This window comes from Larus michahellis, chromosome Z (genome assembly GCF_964199755.1).
Source record: "Larus michahellis chromosome Z, bLarMic1.1, whole genome shotgun sequence".
In the NCBI taxonomy this organism is placed as follows: Eukaryota; Metazoa; Chordata; class Aves; order Charadriiformes; family Laridae; genus Larus; species Larus michahellis.
Window position 1 is genome coordinate 51,305,900 of NC_133930.1, and position 15,635 is coordinate 51,321,534.

The following is a 15,635-nucleotide window of genomic DNA, read 5'->3' on the forward strand; positions in this document are numbered from 1 at the left end:
AAAGACAGCCTCTGACTGCTAAATCATGTTTATTTTCCAGTCAAGTTAACAAAAATACTTTCTAAGAGATTATTTCCAGGCATTTGCTGTATATGCCGTGTCCTCAGCAAATATACAATATGAATCAGAACAGTTTTCTCACCTCATAAACCTACTGGATTTCTCTTTTAATGTACGAAAAGAACCCTGAGGCTGCCACAGAATAAAGAACATTTCAGTATCACCCCTGTTGTATAGAAATATACATTATGAGGACCTTCAAAAGGAATATTCTGGAGATTAAGAGAATTCTAGTTTCTTTAATAGCACATTAGCCGCATCGCTGCACAACAATCTTTAATACAATCTTCAAAAATTTAAAATAACTGAAGCAAGTGAAATTAAGTTCCTTCACAGCAGAGAGTGCTGATCAGATGATATGTTGAAAGAATGCAAGGCAAAGTCAGGTTTAACATACAAGAGTTCATAATTAAAGGCTGGCCTCGGAAATGTCTTCATTTAATACAATTAAATGAATATAATGGCAGTGACTTCATCAAAAGGATGCCATTATATGCTAAAGTTAATTTCATTTTACTTAGAATAGTGTAAGTCAGATAAATAAAGCTTAACATTTTCCAAACAGTAATCCTTTTCATTTTTCTTAGCTTTATTAATAATGTACATATTCAGGTAGAATACTCAAATATAATTTTTACTGATATACAGAATCATCTTAATGTATATTTGGTACAATTTCTTATTTTTGGTGTTCAGTAGTCACATTTGTTTTGATAAAATGATACAGCAGATTTATACTTAACATCACACATAGGTTTTGTCTATATAAAGAATTTACAGAGCTTTTTCATTTGTGGAATGGTATGTTTCATACATGTGAAATTCTGAAAATGTTGCATGAACTTGTGACCTTGCCAATACACAGATCAACCTTCAGAAACTGTGATGAACATGAATTAACACACATTTCTATCTGGGCCCAGTACAAGTATGGACACATTGAAAATGTTTTAACATCAGTATGATTTGCTTTTACTTTGGTGGTTGTGATATTCCAGGTGCGGATATAAAGTGCACCTTAATGGTCCTCATAGCAGTATTTTATCCCCTTGTATTTTAAAGGCATCAGCTTCTTTTATTCTCCCTTGTAGCGAGGAGGTCTCTTCTCCTTAAATGCAAGAAGACCTTCGATTCTATCTTTTGTTGGAATAGTCTGCAATGAGCAGGATAACAATTCATTATTGACACCAAAAACAATACCAAGAAAAATATTTTCAACCAAATCCTAGTTCTTCAATTCACTGAAAATGCAACATATAATACAACATAAAATGAAAAATAAAATGTCTAGTCAGATACAGGAACGTACCAGACACTTCAATGGCACAATATAGGGCTGAGAAACAATTTGGGAGAAGGAGGAATATCTTTTTTCCAAACAGATGACTCTGAGAAACTCTCTAGGGTTTGTTTTTGAGTTTTTGGTGGTCTTTTTTTTGGTGGTGGGGGGAGTGTAGGTTATTAATCAGATCAACATATGTTTTAAATAAGCATCTAGTGCCATTGCTTCTACTTCCATGATCAAAAACTTGTCTCAAAGTCCAAGAACATGGAAACTCAAATACATCATTCCCATGCTTAGCTGGTAAAGAGGTTTGTTTCGGTTTTCTGTTGGTTAGAGGTACATGTTAGTGAAGTGCCCTTCAAGTTATCTCACGTTAAACCAAAACAAAGCAAAAGCAAGGCAGTTCTTGGACTAGATGCACGGCCAGTATGACTGGCTAGGTATAGGGCTGGTAGTGCTTCACTACCTTCACCCTAACAATCTTGGCAGGGATATTTTTTTTGTTAAACTATACCTGCTTCCTTAAATTCCTTGCAAAAACAGAGAAAGTAGAAGGAAGGCCTAAATATAATGGCAAAATATTTGTAGAAGAAATCATACAGCAATTTCTAGTTGAATTTCTGCATGTTCTACAATAGGCACCAACAAAGCCTGTTTTCTGGGGTTTCTCATATAATCATAGCTACATACCTGAGCGTAACAAGCTTCTTCAATTGCTAAACCTGTTACTAAGTCAACCTGAAGAAAAGAATACAATATTTTTAATAAGCATATTTTTGTGGTTTTATTATATATTATTTCCTGACAGCTAACTTAAATACTGTGTTTCTATATTCCACATACTAAAACACTTCTGCAAAGTTCTTCTACATTACCTTAACATAGAAATGCTAAACTGCCATGTGGTTATAGTGGTTAGTATTTCTGTAACGATTTCCTTATTTGGTGATACAATTAGTATGTAATACACTGTCAAAACAATGTATGTTCTTCACTACAAATCAGCTAAAAACCATTAGCTACTTGCACGTTTGTAATAATTTCATTTACTATAGGGGAAAAGATTTAACATACTGCATGATTATTTAAAAAATTGTTCTGAAACAAGTTATCTTCAAAATGCCATATAAGAACATGATGCCATGTCACAAAACAAACATAAATTCAAGTTTACAGGGATTTAAGATAAAAAAGAAGCCAATGGCCATCCTGCATCATCACCTAGTGTTAATGACATTTTTTTCTTTATGAACTGGTCTGAACAGCTGAAAAGGCTGATTTTTCCCCTCACTAAGGCTGAATTTTCCCCTCACTACTTCTCCACCTGTCTTAAGCATCAGCTGCTTCAGAACCTACCAGCGCTCCACATGGCCACTGAAAGGCCTGTGGCTAGGCACCAGAAAACATTTGTCACGGGGAGATAAGCTATAGGATAGATTACCAAAGGAAGCCATGAAATCTCTGTCATGGAAGGTTTATAACAACAGCTTGAATGAACATTTGGCTTCATTGGTTTTGATACAGTAGATCTTGTCTTGGGGCCTCAAGATTGAACTAGGTGATCATTCATAGTCCTTCTAACCCTACTGTCCCTAATTCTATAAACATCATGATTTTGACATTTCAGTCCACTATACCTGGCAGATAGATAATTTAGATTGCAGCATTTTGAACCACTGAAATAAGTCTTGAATTCTATCATTACTTGCTGTGGAAACCTAACCAACATAATCTTTGCACAATAGCATATGAGTTTGGTTCTCAGGCCAAAGCTTACTGGTGATATGGTCTGTCGAACTCAGTTATATCACTGGTTGCTTTTGAGACTTTAAGAAAAAAAGGACCATTCTTATATTCATCTTCTTGGATTCAGATGTTGCATGTGGTGTGATCCCCTTTCCCTTGTGCCGTGTTAAGCTATGAGGTGTCCTGGTGCAGAGCTTATGCATGGGCTTCACTTTAAATATGAACAGTCCTGCTGAGCTCAGCAAGATGATTCACAAGCCTAAAGTAAAACACATGTCCAAATGTGTTCAGGGTTGGATTTTAACAAGCTTTAGAGTGAGGTCAATATTGTCAAGAAGGAGTGGCCATCAGAATCAAATGTGAAATCAGATTCCAGATATAATTTTAACACTAACCTCTATTAAACTATTAAAAATAAATAACATGCGTTTTGGCCTTTAACTTTATTAGTCACTAAACACTGACAGCATTGACAGACTTGACAGAGTAAAACTTTGAGGTTTTTTACCACTCCAGCATTTGAAATACAACCTGTTCATAGTAGCTTGTGTTTACTTTCTAGTATTAATAAAGAGCAGAATGCATTACTCCTGGAGAGACATGATGTTACTAAGCCTCGTTATGGAAATCAGTATCAACTCTAGTCTCAGGAGTCTGAGATATAAAAAAATGGCATTTCATATTTTAAGAAGTTTTGACCAAATAGATTTTGAAAGACTACACACCGAGAAACTAAAAACAGTTCTAGAAAAAAGAAATCACCACAGCAGACCTGTTGCCAGCCTGACTTCTGCTTACTTTTATGGAAAGTACAAATCCTTACCTCCATACCCTGATTGATGGCCAGTTTTGCAACTCTCATTGCTACTGGTCCCTAAAATGAAAGAAAATGCTTTTTTAGATATTATCAAAATCAATAAGATTATGCAGTGAAGAGTCTGCACATCAATGTTCTTGTATTGGGACCTTCTAGACTTTGGACGTTTATTAAATTTATGGTAAATAGGTCAAATATCCTAAATTACATCACTATAGTAGACGGGCGCTTTCAAACCGATAGTTTCAATATTGAGAAAAAGTGAAAGTATACTGTTTTCAAAAGAACCTGAGTAAAGCTGTGGTTTTCGTTTATGTTTTAAAGGTGCTGACCATGCCCACTTTTGTCAAGCTTCTTCAATTCCCTTCACACAAGGCTCAGAACAGCCACCTTAAGAGACTTCTTTATAGGCCTTTGCAAGGTCAATCCTATGTCCCTGTTTTCACACAATGGAGACACATGAAAAGATGTGATAATGAAATTAAATTAACTGATGCAGCTTCAAACCTAAAATACGCTACAGCAAAGCCTGCACTGGTCAAGTGATGACACTCTTCCATGAGGGGCTGAGGACCCCAGTGAGCAGAGGGGATTTCCACCCTCTTCCTCCAATATGCTGCAGAACAGTGAGATACCTTTGGGAATTGTCTCAGTCCTGTGCCTGTGCATCAGCACCAGCACCTGAATCTTCAGATGTTGCTTTAGAGAAGTGGTCTGGTGCTTTGGGAGAAGCCAAATGCGTTTGAGCTGGTTCCAATTCAAAGTTGTAACTATAAATCAACTTTCAGAATCACTGTATGTTAAAGTACTGTATTTTTCATGTTTGTCTTCCTATGAGGGTGTTCAAGACATAAATAACCAATGTTAAATGCTATATTTAATCTGTAACATTTTCCATTTTCAATGAAAAATTTTAGCTGTTACACTTGTGATCTAATAAAGTGGTTTAGTAATTATTTTCTTCTTCTGCCTTCTATTAATTTGCAACCTGGGACCCTTCACTTGAAAAACAGATTTAGTAAAAGCTCTAAACTCACATTCCTACTCTAAGCAAACAGCTTGCAGTCTATGGCAACAGGGAAACAGGTAGCTGTCAGCTAAAACAAAGACTCCTGTAAGGGTCATACTTAAACATCTTACTAAAATTTTCAAGTTCTGAAGCACAGAACTCAGCAAATCCTATTTAAATTCTTTTGTGAAAGACAGAGATAGGATATCACTTAGAATGAATGATAACAAGAGCATGATTCCTTCATCAAGCTTACACACAAAGCATAGAAAGCAAACTTTCCCCTAGTAAGTGGTTTTTGCTTTAATATTGAAATTACATTTAGCTTTACGTTTTCAAAATAGGACTTACACTGAGATATATCCACTTTCATATGGACTTGTTTACCTCGCTTCTGAAATACTCAACAGCAACAAAATAATCTATTGAGATAATTGCTCTACTAAAAAAAACCAAACAACCCTTACACTATTTTTTTTGTTTAAAACTTGAAAGCCAAAATATGCAATACAAACACAGACCGTATCACCATGATACAAGGATTGACAGAGGTTTTTTGCTTCAGTATGCATTACCAAATAACACCACTCAACGCACGAGAGAGAAAACTTCTGATTGCTCTCCACATAACTAGAATGGCTTTTTAATACATAAATTCATGTCAGTTTTTCTTAATACAGCTGGTTCTTCTTCAGTTTTAATGTTTGGTAAAATCTAAAATCTAAAATAAAAATATTTTTTTTTACCTGAGGTAAAAACTCTCTTGCCAGAGCTAATGCTCTTCTGTAAGCAGCATCCCCTGCTTCATTCTGTTCTACCACATGGCTAATCAATCCTATTGATTTTGCTTCCTCACCATCTACAATACGGGCAGAGAAGATTAGTTCTTTTGCCAAAGAGACTCCAATTGTGCGAGGTAATCTCTGTGTGCCCCCTAAAGTTTGGAAAAACAGAAAATGCAAGTATTAGTCTCCCATCCATTTATACCACAAATGTAGATGCCTTGTTCAGTTCAAGTACTTCTCATTTTTAATTCCATAAACAATTATATGAACATACAGAAATTAAACTATCATATAAAGGCATTCTTAAATGCCTTCTTCAGTTTGGAAACTACATCTAAAATGAAATCAATTGCTCTGTTTCTTAGAAAGACATGTTAGTAACTGAAAAGAGGTAATATTAACGGAGATCGTTTGATTACAGACAAGTTACTTATTCATATCAGCCAAAACCTGAAGCAAAACTACTTGCCAGTAAATACCATATCCAAAAACTCTCATTCTTTTTAACAATCTATTTTTATGGTATTAATCACCACAATATGAACACTTTTGAAGAACTATACTCAAAAAGACTATATACTCTAACAATATTGTAGTCCATACTAAAATTTGCATATGTTAGGGACAATAAAAATTTGTACATAAACTAAACTAAAACCACTAGACAAGGTCTTCAAAAAGCCATGGTTTTGTCTCTTTTGTTGAAATCTTAAAGCTTCATTACAAAAACTAGGGAAGGATAATGGCAGGTGTGGAACAAGAGAGAAAAGGCACATAACTTTAGTTAGCTTTTCTTAATAGGTTAAAAACTTCTTTGGCAGATCAGCATTTCCAGAAGGTCAATAAGCAGTAACTACATTAACCAGACACATGAAGATTGCTTAGCTGGACTAACAGTTAACTTTCCAGAACTGACAAACAACGAGAATGTGGGAATAATCATTATCAAAACTGAAGAAGCAGACTCAAATCACAGAAGCAGATGGTTGTATGAAGTAAAATAGTGGAAATGGCCTTTACCTAGGAGAAAGGATTTTGAAAATATATAAGGTCTACCATTTTGGCATGGATTTCAAACAAATATTCAATTTATATAGACAGTCTGTAAGCAAAAATTTCTTTCCAAATAGCTATTTCTGCAAGAGCATGGTAATATATTAAAATATAAATAGATGTATTTATGCAAGAGGAATATTTATAGGAGGTGTTCAAAGGGAGATGGTACAACACTGGATAAATATGTGTTCAATTAATATAAAACAGATTAATTTCCACCAGGTAATGGTGGACTAAGCCAGTATTTTATTGAAGCCATTCACTTCTCTTACTGATGTTTCATACTTTAAATACATCTCTGAGACAAGTAAACTGACTCGAAACAAAAAGTTTTTGTAATTCAATGATTCAGCTTTCAACTATTGTTTTTTTATGAATCACCAGCTTCAGTACTACTGTATTCCTTTACATAAAACCAGACCTGCCTTTGCACACATCATCAAAATTTCATACAGAATTTCATACAAAAATGCAGAAGGTTTGGGAGATTTCTGCCTCATGCCTTTCTAGAATATTAAAAAATCATGATCTATAACAAAAACTGAGATACGTTTTCTGGACTGAAACTGGAGGAATTAAAAAAATGCTTACAGTCATAGCAGTTAAAACAAAATTTGTCAAACATTAGTAAATGCAAGTAATGTGATATTCTCTGTGGTCCTACCGCTCTGAGAGGATTTCAGCAAGAAAGGTCCTTGCCCTTGTCCTAATGGTCAAGGGCAAAGGCAACAGCAAGAGGAACTCCTGTTCAATAAATTCTGCTAATTCTGCTAGTTGTACAGCTAAGCCAGTGATAGTGCTAGGGGGAAAATTTTTTTAACAGCATAATTTCGAGAAAGCCCCTACTTTAGGGCAATTTTATGAAAGGGGCTAGGGGGAGGGAAGACTAAAACAAAACCCCTTGTAAAATACTATAAAGCCTGATGCCTAAGCCTTCCGGTTACCCTTGGCTGCCTCACTGGTGAGATTCACAGAGAATGAGTAAAGCTGCAGCTATCAACCTTTATATCAAAACTACACGCCATAAAAATGTAAGCTGTGTTTTCAAGAAGCTTGTCACCATCACCACAAACATTTATTGGCTTTTGTGTTTTAAATACTGAATATGTCTCTTAATTTCTCACCCAAAGAAGCTGTCACACCCCAATCAATGTCTATCCTTATACACATTTTAAGTGTACATCAGAACACAGCAATTGTCTACCCTGATTCTCTTTAAGAATAGTTTAGTCATAAATCATCCCTTTCACCATAGTAATGGAATCTAGAAAAGCATCAGGTTTGGCTTTTGATTAAAGAAAACTATTTGTCCAAATCATAAGACCTGAAACCATATGAGGCTGAATTTACTGACTCCTCATCTTCTGCTTCTTCCTTGCTTGCTATGCCTACTGTTTCTTTCTACTTAATTATCTCCCCTTCCTTTACTGTTTTATCTCTTCTATTACTGCTTTTACCAGGAAATGTTGAAAACAAAATTCAATTGAGCAACAATATTTCATAACTTTGACCAAACAATGGATATGTTTAAGCATGAAATAGTGTTTATAGATGAAAAAAGTGTTCTTGCCAATGTCTTACACAATAATGATTAAAGAGCAAAAAAAGCAGACTATAGTCTATGTTGTTTGGCTACCTCCTACACTGCAAATCCAAGTAGAGGAGCACATTCTTTGATTAATATTCACAGAACAGAAGCCAACAGTTCAGTGCATCAATCATATATATTCAGTAGTAGGAATAAGATATATGCACACACAAAAGCAGTAAGACCCAATTAATCAAATGCAAAAATCACACCAAAATATATCCAACACACCAAAGTTACATCCGTTTATGAAGAAAAGAGAGAGAGTACACTGCAGATAGATGTTCTGTTTTGGTAATACACAAAGAACATATAATGCCTGCCAACTACAATCAGAGCTAAAGGAAGTAACACCCAGTCTTCAAAGACATTACTTAACTAAGGCATTTCATCTAAATGTAGAGCAGAATTTGATGGAAGAATAGTTGTTTCATCTTCACAAATTTAATGACATGTTATTTCAAGGACTAGTGATCTGGTATTACTCACTGTGTTGATAAAAGTATTTGACATACAGTTGCAATGTAAATGCGTTCTTATCTGAGATGGTATATATTCAATGTTTTAATAATTGTAAACAGCAGTTTTAGATGACACTGTAAAGACACGGTAAATACAAGACTGCTAGGTTCTGGTACGAAAATTGTTAAACAGTGGGTTTTTTTTCTTTAACAGTTGATTTTGTATGAATATTTATTTACTGTCAGTAATTCATCAATTACAAAATATGTACACAAATGGTTTGGATTAAAAGAATTACGTGATAAATTCCCGAGAGTATATCCAACAAGATGAAGCAACTAGCTTACTGGAAATAGATTCATCATTCTGGCAGAGAATATCTACCGTCAGTACTTTTTCATAGCTCAAGGCTCTGTCAAAACATATTGTAAAAAATCCTGTTCTGACAAAAAATCCAAACTTTAATTCAGTAATAATCCTGTTTATTAAGTCAAGTAAAAATGAGTCTTTCTATCCTATCCTTTCTATCATGAGCTTTATTTGATTCATGTTAGATTGATTTAACTGAGAGGTTTCTAGAGTTCCTTTTCTAAGACTGCTGTGCCTTTCTGATGTTTTATTAATAATCAAAGGTGAAACCGAAGTCTGTGAGCCACAAACTTTCTAATTATTCAAGTCAGTCAAGAAATGGCTCAAATGTATCCTTGTGATTCTTTTGCAGAAAGCTGTAAAGAGTAGATTTTTCTCCTCTCCATTGACACTCAAAAATTTTGGAATGCAGAAACCTCTTGTTCCTAATGCCAAATCCTTAACAATATGAGCCCATAAATCATAGAATCATAGATTTGTAGAATGGTTTGGGTTGGAAGGGACCTTAAAGATCGTCTTGTTCCAAACCCCCTGCCACGGGCAGGGACACCTTGAACTAGACCAGGTAAATAAGCTAACGTGGATAACATTATTTTTTTAATATAATACTTTTCAGTCATGTAAGTTGTATTTCAAAAATCTGTGTAAAAAACCATATTTTCCACTTCTAAAGAATGTGCCATCCATTGCTAAATTAAGCAATTTTCAAAATATTGAACACTAAAAGCCTAAATGCTCTACCAAGACAATATTTAACACCAAGTTTCCAATAGATTATTTTCCAGATTAGGGCTTGATCCTGCAAAGTTGTACATTTTTTAGCTAATTTAAATCCAGGTATAAATCTTTATGGGCTCAGACATCCCAAATCCTTTCACAGAAGAAAACATGAAGAGTCCTTCACTGGCATGAACTGGATAACCAACCAGCAACCGGTAACAGCTTAGACTGGGACAGACGCCAATGAAGTTGCAAGTGATGGGGTGAAAACAGGATGGAGAAGAAAAGAAACAAAACATTATCTCTGCAAGGAGCACTGAGCTGAGGAAGAGCAGGCGGTAGGCGAGGCTGCTCTCATGTCTGGCCATATAAGTCGTTTGGAAGAAGAGCGGAGACCTGAGCAAAGGCCTGAGGCTGACTCAGAGGTTGCCCCAGGGTCTGTAATGGCAGAGAAGGTCTTTGAGAGAGATTTCGTAGTAGGCTGCCAAAAGGGCTTGAGGAAGTCTGGCTTGCCAGTCAAACCGAAGAAAGCCCTGTAGGAACACCAGACACAACCCGACCTGAGGTTGAAGAGGCAGGATGACCAGCTACCTATGCCAGCCTGGCAGTGGCAAACCCCAGCTCCAAAATAGCCAACTTAATTTGCAAATCAGTCCTTAATTTTCACAATCCGTTTTAGTCACCTGCATCTGTGGATTAGTTTATTTAAAAACCTATCTGGAAAACACCTAGAATATACCAAACTGCCATGTGTGGGTGGCTTGAAGGAGGGAGCTCGAACCAGAAGAATATAGTACTTGGCTTGAGGATGTGTGAGCGCTTATGATGCATGAGAGATGGTGTAAATACACTTTAAGAATTCACTAACAGTTAAATAATCACAGCTTTTGTACAGAAAGATGAAATAATCAAATAATTTAGAAAAACTAATTTATTTTCAAAATAAGTAATCCTCTTGTAGATTGAGAAAGACAGAAGATGGTTTCCCAGCATACGTGAAACGAATGGAACCAAAAAATGCACCTGGAACCTGATTTTTATAAAATGGACCCCAATTCAAAAGGGATTCTGCATCTGGTGTAAGGACCTTACTCCACATTTCCCTCACAACAGTGGTACAACAAACTGCACGGACTCCACTGTCAGACTAAACACCCCTTGACAAGCACAGCTCTGCATTACCAGCCATGGGCTCCCAGGACTCACAGTATTAGCAATGCATACACTGACAACCTGCCTTTTTTTTTTTTAAACTGAAATTATTTGAGGAATAAAAGAGAAATGCCTAAGGCCGTTAATCTACTTATTAGCTTTTACTTAAATGTAAACGTTTCACGTAACAAGCATGAGTACACACAGATATTCAGTAAGGCCACGTGCCTTCCTGCTACTCTAGATAGGAACTTGGTCTTACTGTCCTTTGGGAATGCAATGACGGAAAGTTAACTTAAATGAAATTCAAAAGTACATACACATTAAAACATAACTCATCTTGCTGCAGATAGAAATTAATGGCCCAAGGAGAAGGCATTTTCCAGTTTCAAAATTACACCCACACATTTATGAAGTCATTACTCAGCTGCAACAACAGGTAGGAGGTTTATTCTGTCTGATCCTACTTTACAAATCATGTGGGCTTTATGAGTAATATCAGGTAAAAACTTGTATTTAACTTGTGTTTTAAATAAATTTATAGTCCATGTTCTTACAGTTTTGGATTGCCTATGACAGCTAAAATTCAACTTGTGAAAATCAGGACAAAAAAAACAGACATGAGAAAAACTATCATCATTACACAGGGCAAGTAAAATACATAAAAATTACCAGAGTAGTATCCTATTTTTATTTACATTTTGAATAAGATCACAGTCCCAAACCGGAACAATTACTTAAGTTTTTAATGGACAGAACCGAACAACAAGCAAAGTAAAAACCAGACTATTAAAACTGAAGTCTTCACTGCTTATGAGCAAGTGACTTGAATGTTTTCCTCACTTCAGTGCTCTCCTTATGGAAATCTACCATTTTATTCTTCCACACAGCAACAAAATCCATCACTCTGTGAACGCCCCAAACCAATTCCTATTCCTAACCTTATTCTTTCTCCCATACTGACTGCTATCAAATTAATCTGCTTTCAACTGTTCCAAAGGAATGCATTTTTAAGAATTTACCCCTGAAATTATTCATCCCTGAAATTCTCTGACGTGAGCAGCAATATGGAAATGAGAATCCATGACTAACACAATGGAAGCCCAGGCAAAACAGCAAAGCCAATGGGATTGTAGGACACAACCCTGCCTGGTCTAGCTGTCAAATCCCAAGAAGGTAGAGCACTCTCTCTACTGATAAACATATTAAAATGAACTCATACGTATGAAGCGTATTTTTCATCTTGAATAGGGTGTCCTCCCGGATGAGGCTGCCATACACTACAGCTACACTGCACTAGCCTAGTGCTGAGGCTGTAACATAATGTCTATAATATTTTACAGCGCTTTGAAAACACAGACTCTACCAAAAAAATGGGCAAATTGTTCAAAGCTGGCGTGTATTAATCTAACAATCTGCAATGCAAAAAGCAAACTCTTCATTAAATTGGAACTTAATTTTGAGATACCAAGTCTGATACACAGAAATACTAATTTTTTTAGCTTGATCTGTTAGATTTGGTAGCACTACCTAGGAGTGCCAGAATGGCATTCTGTTCTTTTTACTTCCCAGGCTGATCCTTCCATTTGTTATTTTACAGTAATAGTTGATATGAGAAGAAATAATCACTGCTGCTAATAAAAATTCTGTAAGTCACACAAATAATTGAAATGTTATTTTTATTTGTGCACGTTAATTCGTATTCTGAATGTTACATTATTTGCTGTTCCTTGTAACTGTATTATTTGTCTGCAAGAATAAAACTTCTATTAGAAATTAACAATTAAAACAAATTCATAACAAGTGTAAATATAAATATGCATTCAGTCTATGTTATAGGATATTCTCAATGTGCTAATTTTGATCACATGGATATCTGCATGCCTAGTTTGAAACAACGAAAGTCTCATCTGAATTTTTCAGAGACACAAGCAGCTTCAGGTTTTCATGGTCAATACCTCCGGACTAGCTATCCAAATACTAAAATCAGTGAACTGACACCTAAGAAACTGCAGTTTAAATGATTTGAACATACCAGGTTAGCAGCCTATGACATGAGCTGGGCGAGAAGCTACTTTGCCAAAGCCAGGATCATCCTTTACAAGCTCTACAGAAAACTTCTTTATCCACTATACAAACAGGATTCAGCCACTACTCAGCTACACTGAGAGCAGCAGATACCCTCCAAAGTATACAAAAGACCAGGTATTCAAAGACTGAAAGGTTACAAATTCAACACAAACAAAAGCAATTGGAAGAAGACCCAAACTGCTTACTTGTTCATGCCCTTACGAGGAAATCACATCTTCTTACTACTTTTGACTGACCCTTTGTTCCACATATTGCTGTTCAGGATCAACTGAGAGGTGCAGGTAGGACTACCACACTGTTTTGAGTTACACCGTTATTAAAAGATCAGACAACAGATGGTACATTTAAAACAACTCTTCCTCCCTCACTGATAAATACTATTTCGTTTAATTCACATTGTTAACATTTTGCGAATCAGAGTTTTTAAGACATTACAGTCCAAATTCATTAAAAATTGCACATTCATATGCATATAATTTTGTGTAAAGATATATAACAACTTTAAATGTATACAGGCTAGATTAATTTAATTAATTTAAATGTATATGGGATAGATTTTCTACTAGGGCAGTTCCTGTGCAACAGTGGACCTGCCTCAATAAGTGCAAACTGTTTATTTAACATTTTATTGTTTGGGATTACTCAGGTGTTTTTCCTTAATAGAAGACTATAGCTCTTCCATCACCTTCTAGTCAATTTCTAATTCCTCAAAAAAAAGCCAAAAGCGTGACAGGAAATCAACGAAGACAGAGATTAAACACCTGATTATTCCCAGGCTGTAGCTGTCAGACTATTACAACACCAAGGAAAGGAATTATGTTAAGAAAACACTTTTTATATTCCTCTCAGTGTTTGTAGCATGCAATATAAAACATCTCTATGCAATGGCAAGTCTTTCCCTATAGATGAAGAAGCTAGTGCTAATAAGAGTCTCCTGTCACCTAATCATGCACAGGTAAATTGGCTTTCATAGACCTTTACAGTTCTAAGGATCGAAGAAATTGAATATTTATTTTATTTCGCTTATATCTTACATCCAGATTCCAGGACGAGAGACATTTGGGGCTATATACGCAGGAGGTAACGAACAAATGAATCTGTATCAGCAGCAAGAGCTAAGATAGTAGCCAGAAACACTGCACTTATAAAAAAAAATTATAAACATCTTTTAATTAGCATTAGCCATTAAGCATAGTTTACAACAAATGCTAAAGATCACCAGGATAGGAAGCAGCACACACTGCTCACTAGCTGGCCTCAACCTGCTCTCCAGGCAGGACCATTCTGATGTGAGCTGATCTAGCCACTGAACCCTTTGTGCTTCTAGGTGCGGCCATAGACTGGTTGCTGCTCCTAGTTCTGGATCTCTCAAGGCACTCCTACATGCAGATCCCTTGACCCTTCTCTGGCAGCAATCCATCTGCTTGATTAAAGATTCAGTGCTAGAGCAGTTTAGGAACATTTTACTGGAGCCTGGAGACTTCAAAAGCTCTATTTCTGCATAAGTCCTTCAGAGAATATGTGGCGTATGAGTAAGAAACTAAAAAAAGAATTTCTTTAATAAAGGACACTTTACCCTTTAAAAACGAAGAGAATCACAGAATCTTTAGAAAAAGAGTAGACATGCTGAATGAATCCCCTTGTAGACTCCATTTGCCTGCAAGAGGAGGAATCTAATGGGCAAGCATAGACCCACACACCTTCTTGGCCTCAGTCTCTTTTCTCTATCTTTCTCAGAAAAAATGGTATTTTTAAACAGAATTCCCACCTCTCTTTCATTTTAAGCCTCCGATGTGTTTCACCCTAAGAACTGTCAGCCTTCCTCCCCAGCCAGCCTCAGTTGTAACATTTATTCTTCTTGTAAGTGGACCACTGAAACAACTCAGAAATTGAAAGCCTTTATCACACCTCTGTTGTTAACCCTAACCAAACAGGGTGGTATCTTACCATGCACTAAAAACTTAAGGCCACACAGCAAGCTGTAGGTGTTCTGTGGAGATACCCAAAGGAATACCAAAAGCAGGATAAGCTTGCAATGTGTTAGCATGGCCCTTATGCTTTTTATGTTATAAAACCTAAACATGATTTGGGACAGTCTACATTGCTATCTCAGTCTCTCTCACCTGGTTGCTTGTTCATGCATCTCTATTTCCTTGGTGTTTTTTTAAGAGCCTAAAACATCATTTCTGGTGAAACAAAATATTATATTTAATCTGAAACAAAACATTTTGGTTTTACCACTTGATTTTGATTAATAATTTAGCTCAGACACTGAACTGAACCAAACATTCAATTTTTTTAGTAGTCCTACCTACACCTAAAAATGTATTATTAAAGAAAACAATTTATTCTTCTGCTGCTTGTACTACTCACATCATGTACTCACACCATGTACTATTTCATAACAGTGAGAATTTGTGGCAAAGAAACACCTGTTTGTTTGAACTGATAAAAATAGAATACAAACAATAAAAACTAGACCATTTATGTGATGG

At 35.9% G+C, this 15,635-nt stretch overlaps 1 protein-coding gene across 1 annotated transcript in view; it reads right to left on the reverse strand.

Moving 5' to 3' along the window:
* Window positions 1–279: 279 nt before the first annotated feature.
* AUH (AU RNA binding methylglutaconyl-CoA hydratase) overlaps window positions 280–15,635 on the reverse strand; it is a 111,368-nt gene continuing 96,012 nt past the window's right edge. The window contains exons 7-10 of the mRNA XM_074570683.1: window positions 5,664–5,851; window positions 3,915–3,965; window positions 2,036–2,083; window positions 280–1,213 (exon numbers count right to left, since the gene is read on the reverse strand). Of these exons, the coding sequence (XP_074426784.1) occupies window positions 1,136–1,213; window positions 2,036–2,083; window positions 3,915–3,965; window positions 5,664–5,851 (365 nt within the window). The 3' untranslated portion in view covers window positions 280–1,135. The remainder of the gene's footprint in view (window positions 1,214–2,035; window positions 2,084–3,914; window positions 3,966–5,663; window positions 5,852–15,635) is intronic.